The sequence below is a fragment of the Diadema antillarum genome, unplaced genomic scaffold, assembly GCF_040938485.1.
Source record: "Diadema antillarum isolate AM-2024a unplaced genomic scaffold, OU_Dant_1.0 seq00000392_RagTag, whole genome shotgun sequence".
Taxonomy (NCBI): Eukaryota; Metazoa; Echinodermata; class Echinoidea; order Diadematoida; family Diadematidae; genus Diadema; species Diadema antillarum.
In genome coordinates, this window is record NW_027271387.1 from 1,448,998 (window position 1) to 1,473,452 (window position 24,455).

The following is a 24,455-nucleotide window of genomic DNA, read 5'->3' on the forward strand; positions in this document are numbered from 1 at the left end:
AAACAAAAGTAGAACAAAAAAGTTTGGATTGGGAAACCCTTTTTTTATTTTCGGATTAACGAACAGTTACTATGGGTATAGGGAATTTTTGTGTTTCGGAATAACCAACCTTCGAAATATCGAACCTATACACTTTCGGATAAACGAACCTTCGGAATAATGAGCATCACCTATCATTTTGTAGAAGGTGAGCATTCAATTTCAGGGTGAGGTTTTTGTTTGTCTGTTAGTGTTGTGTAACAGAATGCAGCGGGATTACCCACGCTCTACTATAACAAATACACGTAGACATGCATTGTGTTCAGAAAGACAAAAAAAAAATGAAGGTACAAAGTACAATGGTGAAAGAAGCAGTGTATGTATTTATGATTAATTGGTCTTTCAATTTGTATGGTGGCGGAAAGCAAAGGCTCTCCCATCCTGTCTATAAAAGAGTACCAATAATAACGATAACGGCGTAATTATTGCATTCATGAAAGTAATTATTTTTTTTTTGCATTATATTCGATTAACGGCATTCGAAGTTTTAAAAATTGTCAATGTGACAGTGACAAGACAGTAAAGTTGCATCTATATGAATGCCTAACCTCGTCAAGGCCACGGCGTTGTCCTGACCCAAACCTCTTCAAAATTGTAAAGGCATTATTTTCCATTTGCAGATGAAACAATAACCCAACTTTAGCGCTTCAAAATAGTTCTAAAATGTGAGTTAGGGATAGAAACAAGCAATGTAAAAATTTGAATCAGCATGATCAATGTAAAGTATTGTTGAATGTACAAAATATGCAGAATAGTTATAATAAAAATATTTTAGACTAAACCGTCTTTCAACAGTTATGGTTTAGTGTGCAAACAGTGATATCTCCTTATCTTTTACACTCTTAAAACATCCGAGTCAGAACTGGGTCCGTTGGGGTCATACACCGTTCCGGATCAGAAATGACAAGGAATGTGGTCAGATATGACCCATTCAGAGTCATGAATTGGGTCAGAGTGACCCCATTCGGGGTTTTCATGACCAAATTCCAAGTCATTTTTACTCGGAACGGTGTATGACCCCAATGGACCCAGTTCCGGGTCAGTTCTGACTCGGATGTTTTAAGAGTGTATAGGCTTTACAGTATTTTGTATTACGATATTTTTATATGGTATATCGGATGTTTCGTGATTCAACTAACCTGAACATACGCATCAAAAGTGATGTCTCAAACATTTTTAAATCACTGCCCCCAAAGGTAAACTGTACCTTTAATTTTGACTGGCCTTAATTGGATTTTGATTGAGACCTGTATTTTTGAACAGTAAATGAGCTCAAATAAAGTTCGGTTTGGTTTGGTTAGGTTTGGTTTGGTTTGGTTTGGTTTGGTTTGGTTTGGTTTGGTTTGGTTTGGTTTGGTTTGGTTTGGTTTGGTTTGGTTTAGTTTAGTTTAGTTTGGTTTGGTTTGGTTTGGTTTGGTTTGGTTTGGTTTGGTTTTATTTCTGCATTTTCTCTCTCCAGATATACACAATAACAAATGAAAACAAAGTAATACAGAGTATGCAACAACAACAAAAAGAGAGGGCAACATACAAATCAATACAAGAATTGTCAATTTCATAACATCAATCTCTTATGATAACATAATAAATCAAAGCAATACAGGCGTACCGTATTCATGTGTGAACAAAGGAGAAATCAATACAGCAGGGTACCGTCATCGAAAGCAGAGCCCTATCTTATATACGAATATGATACAACACCAATGGTTTCAGAACAAGATTAAATCATGAATAATGTCCAAAACAACATCAATGTGAAAATTAAGTTTGTCTTATCAAGTACAGTGTATCTTGAAATCAATTGCCATGATGTCAAAATCCTCATCAAGCCTAGATGTCTGATGCAGCAAGATAATCATGATCTATAACATATACCGATTTATCTCACTTTGCAAGATTCTGTCAGCTAACCACTTGACTTCCTCTTTAAAGATTTTTGTTTTCCAAATGAAATTATGCACCATCGTGTATTAGTTTTTATATCGTTATCACATTCTCAGTGCTCTTTCATGTGGATCGTGGCGTGCATCGTTTTGAACTACAATGCGAAGCGCGCTGTGAGAATAAGGGGGTAGAAAAGAACGAATGAGTGAATGCAACATAACGTGCAGTAGTAATACTACGATTTTTTTCCAAATGAAATTATGCACGATAGTGTATTAGTTTTTATATCGTTATCGCATTCTCAGTGCTCTTTCATGTGGATCGTGGCGTGTATTACATCGTTTTGAACTACAATGAGAAGCGCGCTGCGAGAATAATAAGGGGGTATAGTAAAGAACGAATGAGTGAATGCAACATAACGTGCAGTAGTAATACTACGTGCTGTTAGGGGAACATTATAATCATCAAGTTTGTGTTCGAAAGGACGCTGTGTGATTACAGTCAATCGTAAAAGGATTAATCACCTTTTTTAATTCATCTACAGCAGTGCTATAAGAGGAATAGTTAAAAAAAGAAAGAAAAACCAAAAAGTGAGGTAAAACAGAGGTAAGATGGCGCAGAGTATGAAAACGGTAAGTAACAATATAGTTACATATCTCTTTCTATTTGTTCTAATTTGCTTTCGTCTGAAATCAAAACAAGTTATGATTGCTGCTGTAACATCGCTTTAGTAATGCTTTAAATTATTTTGAAACAGGTCGTCCAAGCTGCAGCAGTGTTTCAAAATTGTGCAGTCTAACGTTTCCACCGGGCTGGATTTCGGCTGTAACTCGTCTCTCCTTCGTTTCGTCGCGTTGACTCTGAATATCTCGCACTAGTTAGCGTTTGTGGCGTTGAAGGGAAACAGCTCTGTGTGACAATGAAGGGTTGGTTTTCTCATAGCGGTAGTATCGACATTTCTTTCTTTTTCTAATCCCCTATCATTCATTATGAGATCGTTACTTTTGATATATGTTTTGTTTTTGTTTCGATTTCTTACTGAGGTTGGGACAAAACAGAGCCAGGGGAGCAGAGTATATGCGTGATTTCAAATACATTGGAATTTCCTATGAGCGTCGTAGTCGTTCTCAAAGGGGAAAAATTCCCATGATAACCTGTGCATTTTAGCAAATGCCTCAAATCGCATGCAGAGCTATAACTCTCCAACCCCACGCCAGCTCTTAGTAGTTCAGCATTCAGTAGCTCATAGACTTTCAAGTTTCAAGACATTGAACAAGTACGCTGGCGGAGTTTGACGAAATACATTTGTTATTGGGTAGTGGTTTATGAAACAAAAAAACATTAGTTTGACCAAAGACAGTCACGTCTGTCTATTCGAAAGTCACTTGAATATTATTGTACGTGCCACATGATTGCTCGTTTGTAAATCTACGGCAAATGTGCTTGATTTGAATTATTGGTTCCTGCGTTATCATTGTGCATGCAGATACATGGTACATGCAGACACATAGTACATGTATATTATACATTTATATATTGTTGGTGTCATGCATATACATAAACATAGTTGTTAACAAAGTTGTTTTCATCGTTGCCTTTTCAACGTATCAGCGATAGTATTAATAATACAGAAGGGCTACAGCTTAGGCGTATAGCTTGATTTTCATGCAGCCCTCGTATTACATAATGCATTAGTCGGAAATATAGGGGAGGGATGGCTTGCGTAGAGATAGGTAGAAGAAAGGAGGATTTTAAAGGTTAAATATCAACGGGGAAGACCATGCCAAAACTCTTGAGACGTAAGATGTAACGTTATGATAATTAGGATTATATTCGTATACATTCATATTGTCTGATATCACAGAAAAAGAGAATGAAATCCAACCGTATTGGTTACCGTATATACGGTACACATCCTTAATAATACTAAAATGCATTTACTTTTCTTTCTTTTTTTTTCAGCATTACTAACCCGTCCTCCTTATTTACAAAATGAGACTGTGAGGAATTACCCTCATACTGTCAATCCTCCAGAACTGAATAAGAAAACTTTACTAAATAGTTTTCTAATGCTGACATTATTACGATTAAACGTTTTGAAACCGCTGTATGCCAATCCCGCACGACTTTAATAGGGCCTATACACTCGTTTTCGTGCTCAAGATTCCCTACAGTAACTAAAGCTGAAAATGAAGGCGCATAATAATGATGTTGAATGTAAGTATTGTGTCGTCTATCTGTGCAGGCCTTTCAATGCGTTGGTTCTTTGCCTTCGTAAGTTTCCTCGGTGTTACTGTGTGTTCCATGATGAGGATTAACATCAGTGTTGCCATGACGATCATGGCAAAAGCCAGTCACGCTACGCCAAATTCTTCCGAAGCAACGGCACATGACAACGGTAACTTAACGACCACTGAAACCGAGGTATGTTTCTTCCTCTAGATATTTGTCTCTAATCTTCTCAAACGTTGTCTATATATAAAATAAATCACAAGGATTGTGCAATATTATGAACATAGCCATAATTACAATACAAAAAAGAGGAATATTGACCCCCAAAAAAAACTTCGCAATGCCCTCCCCCCCCCAAAAAAAAATGCACCTATACAGTATTCTTGTAAAATGCGATATCAATAAAGAGAGGGAAAATTTTCTCGCTTCAAGGCATGCTACCATTATGTCCAAATAGTACATCTCGAGAAATATCAATTTTTGATAAATCGATCCTGTGCCTGAATAACACTTCTTTTATTAATGCACTATTATGGAGATGTCGTGGCTGAGTTGAATGACATTCATGAGCGCTGTGTGGTTCGTGGGTTCGAGCCCGTGCGAAGCCTGACACGTTTGCCCTTCAGCAATATCTTATATTGCTATATCCACCCTGGAGTATAAATGGGTTACCCGGTAGGCTGAGAAAGTTTATATTGGCTGATCAGCAGGTGCGCGCCTACAGGGAGTGGAGAGGGAGCATTGTCAGTGCTGGTTAGAAATAATGTATCCAGCCCCTGCACATGTGTAATTATCTATATAAAGACTAACAAGTAGAGAGAAGAAAATGAACGCTCACAAAACGTTCAACCCTTTATTTGTCTTTTCTTACATTGTATTTTTCCAATATCTCTTTTTTTTTTCATGGAGTTCGGTTGGAATTCAAAAACCCAGGAACTGTTGATTGCCGCCTTCTGGATAGGGTTTACAACTATACAAATCCCTGCAGGTTACCTGGCCGACAGACTTGGCGGGAAGTGGTTGATCGCCTGCGGGGTCTCCCTCTCCGGCATTTTCAACCTCCTGGGTCCCATTGCGGCACGTAATGGGGTCGACCTTTTCTTCCTTACGCGATGCTGTTCTGGACTCGGGGAGGTAATCCGGCGTTCTGTCAAAGAGGTCTAAATTAAAAAAAAAAAACCGTTAAACAAACAAGTTCACTCTCATTTTATCTATAAATGTATGGATTGAGATAAAGCTGCAATATAAGTGGAACACATCCGTGCAAGTTTTGGGGAAATTTGGACAATCCATTCAAAGGTTATAAAGTTTCTGTGCAGTCAATGCTGGATGAGAAAACTATACAGTATATTGATGTAACATGTGTAGAACGATATAAGAAAAATAAGTATAAAGTGAATTCCACAAAATTACATGATTTGAAAAAAAACAACAACACATCCTCAACTTGTAACTGCATGGCATATAATATCAAGAATTACTCCCCTTGCCTTCAGGAAGAGGCAAGTCATGTGCTCTTTTATTATGCGAGGAAAGTGAAAATATTTTGAATTTTATTCATATTTTCTAAAATTAGTACGTTGCTTATTTGAATGAGAGTACTTGCAGGGTATGTATTTCAATCTAGAGCAACCAAGGATACAATTCTGATCGATGAACAGGCTCTAACCTATACACCATCATTCCGGAAAAGTTAAGTAAAGTAAAGCATGTTGGCTGAATAGGGAGCTTTAGACTTACAACGCAGACGTAGATGACGATTGCGTTGGCCGTTCTCTCCTCTCCCCGCGTCATGTTTTGCAAAGTACTGTAGCTTTTAATCACTAGCGGTAATCTGGCGCCCCATATAGGATCATTCATCTGATAGCTCTGGGGTGTTTTGAGCGGACGCAAAAACATTGGAAGCGACCGTGAAAACTCAGACTCGATTTTTAATGATGAGAAATTCGCGCATGAGCAGAACGGTTTCTTTTTCTTTCTCTGCACGTCCGCGTTGCAAAAATCTAAGGCTCCATAATGACGTATCTGCGAAGAGAAATTCAATTCAAACTTCCACATTTCACGTTTTCAACTTTTAATTGCTTTGCAAAGGGAAAAAGAGAGAGAGAGAAAAGCCCATAAACCCTCTGCTAGAGCACAATGTATAATATCCACGAAGATTTCTTTGTTGTTGTTTTTTTCACAGGCCATATTGAATGACGTATACACAATTATCATTTGTTTTGCTTACAGGGTGTTTTCATCCCATGCATTGCTACCATGGTGAATAAATGGTCTCCAACCCAGGAGCGAACAAGGTTGATGTCATTCATCACTGCAGGTTGAACAATTCACTTGAACTTTGTGCATGATTTTCCTTGTAACTTCATATTTTTTTCTTCTCGTTCATTAGTCAAGATGTTAGTTTAACAAGTGCTAAAAGCTACAAGTTTTTCGAATTATTGAAATGAAACTAGTATTCGTAATGACAGTAATATATAGACAATGATAGGACCTACCATTCATGTCGTTGATACTGAATATAATTCTAATGTTGATGAAACCAACAATATCTAAAGTGAAGCATGCGGATAATTGTAGGCAATCAACTGATAACTTTAATTTCTATCATATTATTACAGTCATCACATTCCTTGTTTGTTTTGTTTTTCATTGTTTCAGCGCTTGGGTTTGGAAATGCAATCGGTCAGTCATTATCCGGAGTGATCTGCAGATATCATGGTTGGCCCATCTCATTTTATATCCATGGTATGTTTTCAAGGGATGATGTTAACTTTCATTTATCTTTGGCAAAGTCTATGGTGTATATGCCTGTGATATGATTTCTGATTTACTCTGTGTTATGTTTTGTTGGTAAAAAAAAAAGATGAAATAAATGAATTGAATTGAATTGAATTGAATTGAATTGAATTGAATTGAAGTGATTGTTCGTTTTGCAGAAGGTTCCTTAATCCGAAAATGAACTAAGGTTCGTTCAATCGTTGTTCCAAAATACACAGATTCCGTTTAGATGCTCGTGAATCCGGAAATCCGAAGGATAAGTTGTTATTTCGAATGTTCGAAATGGGGATCCATGTGATATTATATTATAATATATAATTAGATTATATTCTCCTCTTTTCTTTGACAGGTTCGATTGGTCTTGTATGGGCGGTGTCCTGGATTGTTCTAGTTTATGAGGATCCCAGCTTACACCCTTGTATATCGGGCGAAGAACGGAACTACATTGAAAAGAACAGATTCACAGTGATGGGTGTATCGGTAATTGAAGGCAACGCACAACAAAGAAAACCAAAACCCAAAGAGCAACGTGGATTGAGTGAAAGCAGCCAAATTAGTAGAACACATCAGTGAACGTTTGAGGAAAATCGGACAATCGATGCAAAAGTTAAATATGATATGAATTTTTAAAGTTTTAATGTTGTAATGACTGGATAAAGAGACTACTTCAGTTTGTGACATCATGTGTGGACAACAATCATAATACAGAAAATTGAAAAAAAAAATCAACATACTTTCACTTTTCTCAGCTCATTAAAAGAGCACTGGTCATGACTAACCTCTCTCAGAAAGCAGGGGGATATGTCATTATGTCAGTAACAAGTTGATGGAATGCGTAATTTTCATGAAAAATTAAGTTTCGTCGATTTTTTCTTTTATGTTCTTTATATCGTCCGCCGAAGACGTCATAAACTCCTACTAAATTAAATGTTGCTGCATGTTTTCACTCAATCCACATAGCTCTTTGGATTGTGGTTTCCTTTAAATAGAAATGTCTTCTTCTTATAGGACACTCGCCTTCATAGACAACTTATGATGATTCTAACGGATACAATAAGATTTAATTTCCTGGTCAATTGCTATTAAAGAATTAAACACAATTGTTTGCTGGTAGGTTATGAGAGTGGAAGGTCAACGTTGGGTGTATCTGCCCTATCTACAATGACAATTGTTATATGCTTAAATTCTGTTTGAGGTGATGGGAAATTCCCACTAAAAGCTTTGAGCACGTATGAAACTGTCGAAGTCAGCAAACTGTAAAATTTAGAAGTGATAGGCCCACAATCGACTGTCATGCACTCTCCCAATTACCGCGTGATGGCTAGAGAAGGACGGGCACATAGACCGGGGGCCCAGAAGATTTATTCAGCTGAAAAGGGTCACACTTTTTAATGGTCTCATCGTATAAGGATGTGGCCAGGGGTCAATAAAATGAATTGCTGGCAAGTCACATCCTGTACCGTAAGCCTAGGGATCACAAAAAAGGACCCCGAAAAATGGATTTATTCAGCCGAAGGGGGTCACGGACAAAAGTTGGTGGATATTGCTCCTTTGGGTGTACTTATCATGAAAACAGCAATGCCAGCTATTTTATCCTGTACGGGGCCCCAGACAGTAGCCCCAAAGGGTCCCACAAATATGGTGTTATTCAGCTGAAAAGGGTCACGGCTAATTTCTTTTGCAGTGGAAGTAGTTCCCATCAGAGATATCCAAAACACCAATGCCAGCTATTTTATCCTGTACGGGGCCCCAGACAGTAGCCCCAAAGGGCCCTACCCTCCATAGGCCCTCATACGTACAAACACACACAAATATTGATTTTATTCAGTTGAAAAGAGTCACGGCTAATTTCTTTTGCAATGGAAGTAGTTCCCATCAGAGATATCCAAAATACCAATGCCAGCTATTTCATCCTGTACGGGGCCCCAGACAGTAGCCCCCTGAGTGCCCCACCCCCATAGGCCATACGTACAAACACACACAAACATTGATTTTATTCGTGCAGCTGAGAAGAGTCACAGCTAATTTCTTTTGCAATGGAAGGAGTACCCATCAGAGATATCAAAAACACCAAAGCCAGCTATCTTATCCAGTACGGGGCCCCGGACAGTAGCCCTAAAGGAGCCCCCCCCCCCTTCCCCCCCCCCCCCCCCCGCACACACACACACACACACACACACACACACATTAGTTTCATTCAGCTAAAAAGGGTCACGGCTAATTTCTTTTGCAATGGAAGTAGTACCCATCAGAGATATCCAAAATACCAAAGCCAGTTATTTTATCCTGTACGGGGCCCCAGACAGTAGCCCCAAAGTGCACCCCTACACACACACACACACACACACACACACACACACACACACACACACACACATTAGTTTCATTCAGCCAAAAAGGGTCACGGCTAATTTCTTGTGCAATGGAAGTATAATAGTACCCATCAGAGATATCCAAAGCACCAAAGCCAGTTATTTTATCCTGTACGGGGCCCCAGACGGTAGCCCAAAAAAGTGCCACCCCCTCTCCACGTACACACACACACACACACACACACACACACACACACACACACATTAGTTTCATTCAGCTGAATAGGGTCACGGCTAATTTCTTTTGCAATGCAAGTAGTACCCATCAGAGATATCCAAAATACCAAAGCCAGTTATTTTATCCTGTACGGGGCTCCAGACAGTATAGCCCCAAACACGGGTAATTTCTTTTGCACTGGAAGAAGTACCTATCAGAGATATTCAACACACCAAGGCCAGTTGTTTTATCCTGTACAGAGCCACAGACAGTAGCTCCACAGTGTCCCATCCATTATACATGTACTGTGAATCAGCTGAAAATGGTCTTACAAATTCTTTTGTAACGTAAATATCAGGGCCTACTGAACAGAGATATCACAAACACCAAAGCAAGTCATCTTATCCTGTATACGGGGTCCGATAGGTTACAGTAGCAAAACGCCCAAGAAATTTGCAAAGGAAGCATACTTCTGTATAGTGCACAACCGAGATGACCATATTACGAAAACCAGTCATTTCATCCTGTACTGGGCCCAGTACAGTAGCCATAAAGTGCCCCTCCCCCACATGATTATTATGACATCATTTAGCTGAAAAGAGTCATAGTTGTTTTTCTTTTACAATCGAAGTAGGCCTTAGTTTACATCATAGATACCCAAAACATCAAAGCCAGTTAGGTTTTCCCAGCCAATTTCGCACTTTTGTTGGTTCATTTGATAGAAGGTTCGAATTCGTAAAATGGGTATTCAAATTGGCTGGTACCCTACGTTCATTCAAATTCGCCTTGACTTGCCGAAAAGGGTATTTCAGTCATTAAATTTCGCGAAAGACAGTCAAATTCCAAACGTGTTCATTCAAATTCAAATCTTGCTATTTCTTTGTTTCAGATCATTTTAACGTGTCTTTCTATGTGTGTTTTCGTTTCATCTATGAATTACTGTTATAAAGCAGTAAAAGTATCATATTTCTTATCTAGTATAACTGGATTTGGTTGTTCTGTAACCAGACTGGTAACGCTCCTTCTCTTTCATATACATGTAATTATAGGCCTATACGTGTACCAGTAATGCAGATTAACTTCATTTTTTATAGTCATGACAGCACAATAGATACAGACGTATATCTCTAGAAGACATAGAAAGAATTATTAAAAAAAAAAAACATTTGAGGATCATAACCTTGACTTCCTGGAACTGGCCGACCGCTCGTAATAAAGCGCTCGTAACGGCCAGATAATTTGTGGCTTCTTACTTCTTCCGATTCAAAAAGCACGTAAAAAAAAAAAAAAAACAAAAAAAAAAACAAAAACAAAAACAAAAACAAAAACTGGTGTCAAAGTCTCTTAAACGAATACGAAAACATGAAATGCTATGATGCTTACAAAACAATAACTACGATGAAAGAAAATAAGGAAAGAGGTCAAGCATGAACATATCTGTTTAATTGACTGCAGAACATGTTAAATTAGATGGCCAGAAATCAATTTGAATGAACGAGCGCAGCATGTGTGATCCAGGGGCGTCACCAGCTTTTTTTCAAGGGGGGTGCGTTTTGACAGTAAATGTAAACTGTGAGATTTTTTTTTTTATTTGATTTATTGGCTCCTGTGTCATCATGTACATTTACACATATATTGTACATATAAAGACAGAATAAACTGACCAGAAAGAATATAAATTATTAGTGGAAAAGTGAGCAAAGAAAATGGGATTCCATCGGGATATTGTACATATTACATATGATTGTATACCGAATCTTTCGCTATGAAGGACTATACGGGGGTACATTATTGTGACGGTGTGAGATCCTCGGCGAGGATCCATTCCGCTCCTTCAGTGCGGAGGGTGTGGGAGGGGGATACCCACTCCCACTGTAGGAATTTTGTGTAAAAACAAGAGTGTAAAAGTCGCCTTTACAGAGCATAGTGAAAATAAAAATAGGCCTACTATGAAGGACTATTACGGGGGTACATTATGATTGTGACGGTGTGAGATCCTCGGCGAGGGAGCGAAGCAACCGAGCGGGAGAAGGTGTAGGAGGGGGATACCCCTCCCACGGAGGGACTTTTTGTAAAAAGAAAAAAAAAGGAGAATTGCATAACATTATTAAATGCGAGCGAGCGGAGCGAGCGAGCTTGGAAATTTTGATATTTTACAATCCCAAACTGCGGTTTGTAGCTATATTTTTTCGCTTTGGAAATGAAAGGGGCGCACCGGGCGCAACTGCTGGCAATTACTGGCAGCAACATGAGGATAATGGCATAACGATTAAATGCGAGCGAGCGGAGCGAGCGAGCTTGAAAATTTTGACATTTTATAGTCCAAAAACTGCCGTTTTTAGCTCTATCTTTTTGCTTTGGAGATTAAAGGGGGGGGGGGGGTGGCGCACCGGGCGCAACTGCTGGCAATTACTGGCAGTAACATCAGGAGAATGGCAAAGCGATTAAATGCGAACGAGCTTGAACATTTTACAACAAATTACCGTTTGTAGCTATATTTTTTCGCTTTGGAAATTACTAGTAAGCATGCAGGACGCACCGGGAACAGCTGCTGGCAATTACTGGCAACAACATGAGGAGAATGGGATAATTACGATTAAATGGGAGCGAGCGGAGCGAGTGACCTTGAAAATCTTGACATTTTACAGTAAAGAAAATCTTCCGTTTGTAGCTATAGTTCTTCACTTTGGAAATAAAGGAGTGGTGGCGCACCGGGCGCATGTGCTGGCAATTATTGGTAGTAACATGAGGAGAATGGCATAACAATTAAATGCGAGCGAGCAGAACGAGTAAGCTTGAAAATTTTGACACAGTCAAAAAACTGCCGTTTGTAGCTATATTTTTTCGTTTTCAAAATTAAGGGGGGGGGGTGGCGCACCGGGCACAACTGCTGGCAATTACTGGCAGCAACAGCAGGAGAATGGCACAACGATTATACTGTCTGTATCACTTCAGTCAATCAATTTTCCTTACAACGTTTTTGTTATCCCAAGGTTAAACACTTTTGTTTTCTCAATTTACTTTGTTTTGATTATGCAACCTTATTCTATGTTAGCAAAGAAGTGAAATGCTTATGTTCTTTTCGAAAAATGAAATAAAGTTTGAATTGATTTGATTAAAATGCGAGCGAGCGGAGCGAGCGAGCTTGAAAATGTTGACATTTTACAGTCTAAAAACTGCCGTTTGTAGCTATTTCTTTTCGCTTTGGAAATTAAGGAGGGGTGGCGCACCGGGCGCAACTGCTGGCAATTACTGGCAGCAAGATCAGGAGAATGGCACAACGATGAAATGCGAGCGAGCGAAGCGAGCGAGCTCGACAATTTTGGCATTTTACAGTAAAAAAAAATGTGGTTTTTAGCTACATCTTTTCGCTTTGAAAATTAAGGGGGGCGCGCACCGGGCGCAACTGCTGGCAATACTGGCAGTTACATCAGGAGAATGGCATAGTGATTAAATGCGAGCGAGCTTGAAAATTTTGACATTTTATAGTCAAAAAATTACCGTTTGTAGCTATATTTTTTCGCTTTGGAAATTACTAGTAAGCAGGGCACACCGGGAGCAGCTGCTGGCAATTACTGTCAACAACATCAGGAGAATGGGATAATGATTAAATGGGAGCGAGCGGAGCGATCGACCTTGAAAATTTTGACATTTTACAGTAAAAAAAAAAACTTCCGTTTGTAGCTATATTTTTTCGCTTTGGAAATTAAGGAGGGGAGCACAGGGCGCAACTGCTGGCAATTACTGGCAGTAACATCAGTATAGAATGGCATAACAATTAAATGCGAGCGAGCGGAACGAGTGAGCTTGAAAATTTTGACACAGTCAAAAAACTACCGTTTGTAGCTATATTTTTCGTTTTCGAAATTAAGGGGGGGGGGGCACCGGGCGCAACTGCTGGCAATTACTGGCAGCAACATCAGGAGAATGGCATAACGATTATCATCGTCTGTATCACTTCAGTCAATCAATTTTCCTTACAACTTTTTTGTTACCGCAGGGTTCCACAATTATGTTTTCTCAATTTACTTTGTTTTTGTTATGCAACCTTATTCTATGTTACCAAAGAAAGTGAAATGTTTATGTTCTTTTCGAAAAATGAAATAAAGTTTGAATTGAATTGAATTGATTAAAATGCGAGCGAGCGGAGCGAGCGAGCTTGAAAATTTTGACATTTTACCGTCTAAAAACTGCCGTTTGTAGCTATTCCTTTTCGCTTTGGTGTAAGGAGGTGGGTCGCACCGGGTGCAACTGCTGGCAATTTGATACCGGCAGCAACATCAGGAATGGCATAGCGATTACATACGAGCGAGCGGATCGAGCGAGCGTGAAAAATTTTGACATTTTACAGTCACTGATTAGAGACCTATAACGGGGGAGGGTGTGGGCGGGGTATCTCCCTCCCATGCGACGGAGCTTTTGCATTTTCTGAATTGATAATCCGTTGCACAATGAATGAAATATACCTCACGTATAACAGTACGGGCGATAGATAGTAAACACGTGATGCATGTATACCATCAGTGCTGCCAGAGCCGGGGTGCGATTGTTTTTGTTTTTTTGTTTTGTTTTGTTTTGTTTTGTTTTGTTTTTTTTTTGTTTTTGTTTTTTTTCCTCCTGGTGCAAAATAAAAAAAAAATAAAAATAAAAAAGAATAATTATTTAGCGTCCGGCGTTGAGGTCGCTCGCAGACTGAAGCGTTTTTTTTTTTTTTTGTTTTTTTTTTTTTTAAGGTTCTGAAGGGGGGTGCGTTCGCACCCAGCGCACCCCCCCTGGTGACGCCCATGGTGATCACGTGACTATATCATCATGAATTTATGAATGAACGGATAGTGGAATGGTGTTTGTCTTATATATGGATTTCAGTTGAAAAAGTGTTATTTAGAATAAGGTTAGAGGTAATGTGAATGTTTCAAAATGAATTTGAATGAAGAGATTATGACATTGAACTACCATGTCATCTAGGCGAAATTTTTGCTAAATCTAATTACAGAATTCGATTAAAAGAGGTGCGAAATTGGCCCGGATGCAGGGACCTTGACAGGTATAGCCCCAAGGTATTCCCACTTATATGAATTAAGTGTTTTTAGGTGAAAAGAGTCATGTATGCCTATTTTCCTTGGCAGTGGAATTAACTGCTGAGATACGTAAAACACAAACCCATCCAGTTAAGGGGCACCCAGCCAGTAGCCGGAAAGAGCTCCCGTCTTATTTTATTCTAAGTGAAAAGAATGAAAAGAATCACTGCTATAATTTCTTTTGCAATGGAAGTAGTACTCAACGAGGTATCAAAAACACCGAAACCAGTTATATAGCTGTACGGGGCCCCACGGAGTGTTCCTAAAGTGTCCCCACATGTAATTCCACTATCAAGATCTGCATCCCGATCTATTCAATCTGTCAGATCGGGAGAGAGCGGCAAAAGTGTACGGGGACCGGGAACATCGTAGTAGCAGCGTTTGGGTGATGGGGTTGGATCTGGCAATTTTACAGATCGGGAAGAAATTTTGAACTGGTTCAAAATTTCTTCCCCATCTCCCCATCAAGATTGACCTATTTTGAATCGTAGCTCCAACGGGGAGAGAGCAGTGACAGTGTAAATACCGCGGGATGAGCGTAACAATTCCAGGTTTTTCTGACCGTAGTAACAGCGGCACAAGAACGGGAAGTAGTCTAAACTAGCAGACTAGACACCGACGACATGGTCCCGCTGCTGCGCCGCTTTCTTGATCAAAGCACGACCTTCCCGCTTTAACGACGCTCTCACTAAGTTATCTACTCTCGTATAAAATCAAGGCCTGTTCCTACGACGCTTCATTCCTGCTTCGATAACGCTGTTGGCCGCTTTAGCTACGCTGTTCATACGCTTTCCCAGACTCAATTACGCATGTCTTCCGCTCTCGCCGCTTTAAAATCGAACGTAGCCGATACGCTGGAAAATGTTTGCCAGAACAGCAAAACTGATGATGATGAGGAGGACGTTGTCGTTGTCGCGAAAATGAAGACGAAGGAGCGCATATTTAAGAAGAAGAAGAAGAGATGCAAACAATAAAGAGAATAAAGCAAAACACTTTGGAGCTACTGTCTGGGGCCCCGTGCAGGATAAAATATCTGACTTTGGTATTTTGGATATCCGATGGGTACTACTTCCATTGCAAAAGAAATTAGCCGTGACCCTTTTCGGCTGAATGAAACCAATATGTGTGTGCGTGTGTGTGTGTGTGTGTGTGTGTGTGTGTATGTGTGTGTGTAGGGGGCACTTTGGGGCTACTGTCTGGGGCCCCGTACAGGATAGAATAACTGGCTTTAGTGCTTTGGATATCTCTGATGAGTACTATACTTCCGATTGCAAAAGAAAGTAGCAGTGACCCTTTTCAGCTGAATAAAATCAATGTGTGTGTGTGGGGGGGGGGGGGAAGGGGGAGGGGGTAAGGGGGCAATTTGGGGCTACTGTCTGGGGCCCCATGCAGGATAAAATAACTGGCTTTGGTGCTTTGGATTTCTCTGATGGGTACTACTTCCATTGCAAAAGAAATTAGCCGTGACCCTTTTCAGCTGAATGAAACTATTGTGTGAGTATGTGTGTAGGGGGGGGGGGGGGCACTTTGGGGCTACTGTCTGGGGCCCCGTACAGGATAAAATAACTGGCTTTGGTGTTTTGTATGTCTCTGATGGGTACTACTTCCATTGCAAATGAAATTAGCCGTTACTCTTATCAGCTGAATAAAGTCAATGTGTGTGTGTGTGTGTGTGTGTGTGTGTGTTTGTACGTAGGGCTTATAGGGGGTGGGGCACTTTGGGGCTACTGTCTGGGGCCCCGTGCAGGATGAAATAGCTGGCTTTGGTGTTTTGGATATCTCTGATTGGTACTCCTTCCATTGCAAAAGAAATTAGCCGTGACTCTTTTCAACTGAATAAAATCAATGTTTGTGTGTGTTTGTACGTAGGGCCTATGGGGGGTGGGGCCCTTTGGGGCTACTGTCTGGGGCCCCGTACAGGATAAAATAGCTGGCATTGGTGTTTTGGATATCTCTGATGGGAACTACTTCCATTGCAAAAGAAATTAGCCGTGACCCTTTTCAGCTGAATAACACCATATTTGTGGGACCCTTTGGGGCTACTGTCTGGGGCCCCGTACAGGATAAAATAGCTGGCATTGCTGTTTTCATGATAAGTACACCCAAAGGAACAATATCCATCAACTTTTGTCCGTGACCCCCTTCGGCTGAATAAATCGATTTTTCGGGGTCCCTTTTTGTGGCCCCTAGGCTTACGGTACAGGATGTGACTTGCCAGCAATTCATTTTATTGACCCCTGGCCACATCCTTATATGATGAGACCATCAAAAAGTGTGACCCTTTTCAGCTGAATAAATGCTCTGGGCCCCCGGTCTAACAGTGATTTATACAGCTTCAATACGTCGGACTTATCGTCACTGTTATGTTGAATAAACGCTTATATATTTCTCATAAAATGTGATTTAGACAAGTTACCATTAAATTTTTATTTTAAAAAAAGTGATCGATGGGATTACTGGTTGGTCTATTAATCACACCTAGGATAATACTCTTTTGTTTTTGATTTTGGATTATTTCAACAACAAGAGATTCACAACAGTTAATCTGTAGATCTGTCCATACCCAATTTAATTTAAAAACAGAGAGCCCAATGTCCACCACCCCCTTACCTGTATGTAGATCTGTCCATACACAATTGAATTTCAAAACTGAGAGAGCCCAATGCCCACACCCTCCCTCCCCCCCCCCCCTTACCTGCATGTAGGGTCTATAGGCGGTCCAATTGCAGACACTGAATGATCATGCTTACTTTGTTGTTAAATGCAGGTTGGATAGTGAATTTGCACATACCCATGGTTTCCATCAATTGCAATTTTTGAAAAGGGATAATTTTATGGACCTGATTTCCTCTCAGTTCTCGGATAATATGCCGTTAGTATTACGTCTAGTATATACGGTAGTATTGATTATTGTCGTGCGGTGAGCTATGCTTGGATAACTTTTGAGCTGGTTTTGGCGAACCCCTCTCTCTGTCTATAATGGAATAAACTTTGTTGAATATAATAACCTCTAGGTTAGTAAGCTAATAAAATACTTATCCCGACTGCGTCACTATGGAAATGAAGATAATTTGACATTGATTTCTAATGCAATAGTTTTACATAATGATTATGGAAATATAATCCTTAATTCGGCTTATGTATCCAACAATTACAAAATTTGAATCTGTAAGAACTCGTTGATTCTTAATGTAATACCATGTATTTCTATGATTGCAATAATATTCTCTTGTCTTAGCTTGTATTTAGTGAGTTTGTTCCTAAATACCATTTCTGTACGCAGGTGATGTCTCACATACTTTTATTGTGTATAGTGGGGTATTTGTATTTCGCAAAGTGGAGCCTATGGAAAGCATCTTCATAGATGCCAAGTTCAAAAAATATTTATGAGTGAGATTTTCATGACTCAGCATCTCAGCGCGCGCACATATGTGCGTGAGCGAGGGGAGGGTGTGGGAGGGGGTGTCCGCCCTCCCACGGTAGGGACCTTTTTCAATTTTTAGCTCTTAATGGTGCAAGTTGGTGCATACTTAAGTGATAGTAGAGGCTACTATGTAATCCCGTGAGACTTTTGTGCCAAAATTGATTTTTTTTTTTGGCTAGCTTTGTCAATTTGGGGGCGCTGAATCCAAAAAACTTTGGTTCCGTTTTTTCCGACCACGTCTTCAGCCGCCATTTTGAATTTCAAAATGGCCGCCATAGCAAACTGTATTTTTATCCATATCTCATTAAGTGAGCATTGTAGAAGCTTCAAATTTGGGGCAAAATGCATGGTTGTGATGTCAGACACTCTGGTATATCTTTTTCTGATATTGTGAATTGTTTTGATACAATATGAAGGCTGCCATCTTGAATTTCAAAATGGCCGCCTTAGCAAACAATATGTTAAACCATATCTCATACAATGAGCATTATAGAAGCTTCAAATCTGGTGCAAAATGCATGGTTGTGATGTCAGACACGCTGATATATCATTTTCTGATATTGTGGATTGTTTTGATAAAATTCATAAGCTGCCAACTTGAAATTCAAAATGGCCGCCATAGCGTTTTTACCCATATCTCATATTGCAATTATTGTAGGAGCATCAAATTTTCAGTAATGTACATGCTTGTGGTGTCCAACGTTCCAGTACAGCTGTTTCCTATTGTGGATCATTAGATAGGCCACCATCTTGAAATTCAAGATGATGACCATTTAAAAACATATAATACTGTGGTATACGCAAGCGCCTTTGATGAATTTGCCAAAATTGTCCTAGTTAGACCGAATTCATTTTCAGGTCACGCAGAACGACAGCCAGCTCTTAATTCAAAATGGCCACCATAAATTCAGACTGTAAGGATGAGGTTCCAATGACGTCATCAAGCCATCCTGAGGGGCAAAAACTGCATATTGGGGGGTGGGGGGAGGGGAGGGGTCCCATACCACTTCCCATAAGTGTGGGCAAGCGTGTAAGCGTTACATCCCACGACCGTGTTGACGTCCCATAATAGCCAGGCGGGTATGGTTTGCGTACTGTGTGCTACAGCTATGCGCTTAATACACACGTGATTTGTTTTTGCCTCTCAGGCAATACATTATTTGGTGTCTTGGAACCTCGTTGATAGTTATATTCAATCCCAGTTATTAAATATCTGTACAAAAGCAAACATTGATACGATTAAAGGTGATCTTTAAAAGCTTGATTCTGCCTCGAGAGAATGAAGACAAACAAGGAAAAGTCTCGCAATGGCAAGAAATGCCATGGTCACCCTACCAGGGTCCCGTTGCATAAAACTTTTTCAGCAACATTAGAAAATTCAGGTTGGGATTTGCCCAACCTGAATTTTCTAAGGTTGCTAATCTAAGAATGTAAAATCCGTTGCATAAAAACTCTGGTTGGGAGCTTCCAACCGGAATTTTGTGATTTCAACCAGAAAAAAATCCGGTTGGAGTTTTATGCAACGGGCCCCAGGTATCCCATTCACAAGCTTGTTTGTTGACCACAAAATGAAACAACTCATCAGGAAGCTCATAATTGCTGGATGTATTTCTGGAATAACATAGAATGATTAAGGAATGTCAATGACAAGGTTTTTTCCTGATTGCCCTGTGTGGGTCATCCTCAATTATCAAGACTTCCAAGATGCTTACTGCTGTACCGCCAATGATTCTAAAACTACAAAGGAGCAATAATAGCTCAGTTCTGTGGCACTTTGGATGCAGCAAAATTCCTCAATGATTTATAACACCATCACACGAGGGTAATCTCAAAAACTGTCACTGCATTGAAACTGATGAATATGGTGTTTGGCAATCAGGTATCGGAAACATTCAAGGAGGATATTCTAGAAAGAGATGATAAGGGAAGTTTTCATGTTCTGTACTAAGAATTTTTATCTTAAAGAATAAAAAAAAAAATCTATCTTGGCTAATATGAGAAAGGCCAGACAATCAGCTCTTGCAATTGAAATGCACCATTTACGATTGGATCAAAAGTCATTAAGCTTAAGAGGACCAAAATACCTTCTTATAACACTACTACCGGTACAACAGTCTGATAGACCTGTCATTATCCAGTCACTGCTGGACGATACAATTATCGGAAGTTATAAGTTCTACTGTTCTAAGTAATTCCACAATCACTCTTCATATCACAATTTTATGACCTTCTCCTCATTCTCACTAACTAAGGTTCATTTTTCATACCCATGCCTTAGAAACCCACAAAACTGAGCCAAATAATCAGCCTGAAAGTTGAAATATTGATCAGTCAATTCCATCTGACACAGATACCACATCACGGAAAAAAAAGAAACAAAGGGTTCATCAAAGATGCCATGGGAGCTGTCACCCATCACAACGAGGAATGCATGTATTAGATGCTACTTCAAGAGCAACAGGGAATTTCAGAGATATTGATGATTATTACGTATAGACACTGACATTTTCATTCTCCTGAATAGATCTTTGCTTTACTTTTAATACTGCATCGCATGTTGTCTGCTCCATCACTGGAAAAGGAGATAAAAGTACAACTGACATTGTTGAGAGATTATGTTCTGCAAATTGTTGCGAACAAAGGTCTGCTTGGTCATGCCTTTCATGGTGCAGGCTGAAGTTGAAAATTTGAGGATGTCTCAAAGAGCAGATGGATCAAGAATTCTCTAAGCCTTGAATCATGCAGAATGTGCAATGACACAGTCCATGCCTACCAGAAGTTGGGCGTGGATGATTTCAACCTGGACTATCTCCCGCTTTGCTCTCGTAGTGTCTTGATACAACACATCCAGAGAACAAACCTCGTAAACTTTCACAACCTAATTTGTGCCTCTACTTACAGGGGAATATAATATCGTACATTGTAGTTATTTTCAGCGGATATGCATAAACTGTGCAATTAAACGCTTTGAGCTTCATACACCAACGGTAGCCATAGAATTCATTATCATGTTCATGTGGCACGAAATGCAAAAGCCATTGTTTCTGGAAAAATTTAGAACCAATTCTTCCCATTGTACAGCCCTATACAAGTGCTGTGACTTCAAAAGCACATGCAGGGAATGAGCCTAGAAGACATAAACTAAGTAAATATCCCATGAATTTTTAGTACTCAGCTAATATTGTTTATTTAAACGCTACAACCATATCATCTAAATGGGGGCATTTAGTCACTCAGACACAGTTATTGAGGCACTTTTTTCCATTCACAAGTTTTACCCAAATGCAAGCTCTTAAAGGAATGTTTCCCATGGCAACCATTTTGCATTTCAACATGGCAGTGTACCTACAGGAATTAGTCCCGCTTACGCAATAATGATACTATTTACTGAAGTGATTGACTTACACATAGGTCCTACGTGAAAGTGCTCCAGCATGCTTGACTTTGCAGGGTAAAGATCTCACAGCACCTAATATGGGTCGAAATTTATCTTGAATTTCAAGAGTGGCAGCCAATGCGAGTAATCCATTATTACAGAATAGGGTACATGCAGGTAATATGAGACTATTAAGCTCATTTGCATAATTGGCATGAAGATGCATAAAGAGAAACCCATCAAACTTTGTTTTGGGGAATTAGCAACTATTCATCCTTCCTTTTATATAGCATTTGCACCAATCAAATATTTTTGTTGACAGTTAATATGCAAATTATGACATCATCGCAGAAGTCTCATATTACCTGCATGTGCAGGTAATATGAGACTGTGCATGGTAGACATTGTGTCAATGTTAAAATGACAATCTTATGTCTTAAATTCATGTTTTTTTTCTATTGGTGTTGTTTGACTATCTAATTTTAATAGATATCATATGAATATTATCTAAAACTGAGACAAATAACACAATTTTAAGCCAAAAATTGATTTTAAGCATGAAACGCCATTTTCCGTGTGTTTGTACACAAATCTCAGAAATTCTCAAATTTGACGCCGACATGAGATTTCATTACCGACATGAGATTATTACGTAAAGGTCTTTTACTTTTATTTTTACAAAATTGGTATCAAATGTTGCACAAAAGTTCAAAGAAAAAAAGATAATCCTGATGGGCATTTTATTATATTTTATCATTCTTGTTTGTTTGTTTTTTTGCAACTGAGCTAGGCCTGGCCTAGCTCAGTTGCAAAAAGAAAATTGATAAAAAATAATAAAAACCGTGGAAATATCACACAAAACGTTGAGACCCCAGTCTTTTATGTTTAAAACTATGAAAATTGTGAATTCAAATGTTTGAAGTAATCGTGTACAGTATCTACCACATATAAAATAACACTTAAACTGAAGATTATAGCAAACCAAATTAATTGTGGCATTAATTTGGAAGCACCCTATCTAAAGTACACAAATATTAATTTACATACATGTTCATACAGCTGTGTGTTGTACTTTGTGATACATTTTTTATATTATACTTTGAATATAAAAAACTCAGAGAAGAAAATGAGGTATTTTGATGTTGGCTTCTATCTAATTGGGCAAGTCACTTGAAATGAGAGATGTCAATAAAACCTGTCCGCCATATTGACGTCTCATATTACCTGCAGCTTGTTGGGTCTTGTTGGTCCTCTTTGAAGCCATATTATAACACATATTTAGTACAGTATATAGACCAAAACACACTTTCTTTGGTTAAACCATTCAATGAGCTTCCGTAAAATGCAAAGAATTGATTTCACACACAATAACTTTACTTACACCAGTGTAATTGGTGAAATGCCAAATCTTATATCAAGGCTAAAAAAAATGATCCATCATTTAAAACAAAGAAGTATATATTAGCATGTCTGACATCATAAATCATAAGCATGCTTTTTGCCCCAAATTTATACTTTCCATGATGCTTACAACCTGAGACACAGGTAAAAATACATTTAGCTATGGCGGCCATTTTGAATTTCAAGATGGCAGCCCTCAAATTGTATTAAAACAATAAATAATGTCAGGAAATGGTGTATCAGAATGTCTGACATCATAAACGTGCTTTTTGCATCAAATTTGAACCTTCTATGATGCTCACATTATGAGAACTGGGTCAAAATACAGTTTGCTATGGCGGCCATTTTGAAATCCAAAATGGCGGCTGAAGACGTGGTCGAAAAAAAAATGGAACCAAAGTTTTTTGGATTCAGCACCCCCAAATTGACAAAGTTAGCTTAAAAACAAATCAATTTTGGCACGAAAATCTCACGGAGTCCAATATTTCGACATAGCAGACCGTACTATGATTATTTTTTACTTATTTTGAAAGACAAAAGGGAAATATGCCTTCAGTTGCAACTCTCACTTTAATCCTTTAAGCTATGCTCCTAATGCGTGAGAAAAATGGGTGTTATGCGTGAGATCGTGAGACTTGGTATAGCTCTGCATCTTTGTCGTGTCGTCATCTTTAAGTATGGACATCCATCCGTATTTCACTCAGTATCATCAAGGAATCTTCCAGTAATTTTGCTATATGTATGGGTATTAATAGGTCTATGTTTTGTTCATTATGTTTAATACGGAAACAAAATATACCAATACTGTGATATCCTAAATTTTGAACATACAATCTAATGCCATTTATCTCCCCTCTGCCACTGTCGACAGAATCGTGTCCGACCTCCTTTCGGCTCGATGTTGACGTCACTTCCGGTCGTAGCGTTGCTCGTCTGCATGTTCACAGCCACAGGTGTGGTGTACTTGGGACTCAATACCAATCTGCCTCTCTACCTGAAACACGTCATTGGTTTCGACATCATGGCTGTAAGTATACCCACAGCGTGTTCTACAACTATGACGGGTGCATCCAAAACTTTAGCCTATTCCTCGCTACCTTAAAATCAAAAATTAAAAATTAAAATTAAAAAATGAATAAAAAGATAAAGATAGAAAGAGATGGTGGGTGAAACTATAATTCAGCTGAACCTTGCTCTTTTCCGACAAAAAAAAAAATCAGGATGATGGACCTTTTATGCCAATGCATCATAAAACGCCATTATAGATTTCACATAGTCACAATTCAGTGAGTATCCTTTGTAAGCATATAATTGATGAATGAATTGATATAATGGGGATTTATCCCCTTTTCAAGTGTCCGACTGTGATATGCAGATAATACCTATAACAAGGCTAAGAATTGCATCATCACCGCATAGTAACACGAGTAAGCTGTAATCAGCAAATCACGTTGAGGCAGTCAACTTCTGTCTGAAGGCAGGGCGAGAGAGAGAGAGAGCAACCGTATATTTGAAAGTTATCCTTGTGGGATTGGACCTTCTTAGACTCGTATTCATTAATCATGTTCAAATGTGTAATTCAGGAGTCCTGATAATTCATATAATCATTCTCGAAGGCAGAGCTACCAAGTCTCACGCATTCTGAGTGAGACTCAAGCATTTAGGGTCTGTCTCACGATCTCACGCATGGCACCCATTTTTCTCACGCATC

The 24,455-nt window shown here is 39.2% G+C and overlaps 1 protein-coding gene across 1 annotated transcript in view; it reads left to right on the forward strand.

Moving 5' to 3' along the window:
• Positions 1–4,230: 4,230 nt before the first annotated feature.
• Positions 4,231–24,455, forward strand: part of LOC139731980 (putative inorganic phosphate cotransporter) — a 31,227-nt gene continuing 11,002 nt past the window's right edge. Inside the window, exons 1-4 of the mRNA XM_071642852.1 lie at positions 4,231–4,347; positions 5,065–5,236; positions 7,286–7,416; positions 23,616–23,771. Coding sequence (XP_071498953.1) covers positions 4,231–4,347; positions 5,065–5,236; positions 7,286–7,416; positions 23,616–23,771 — 576 coding nt within the window. The remainder of the gene's footprint in view (positions 4,348–5,064; positions 5,237–7,285; positions 7,417–23,615; positions 23,772–24,455) is intronic.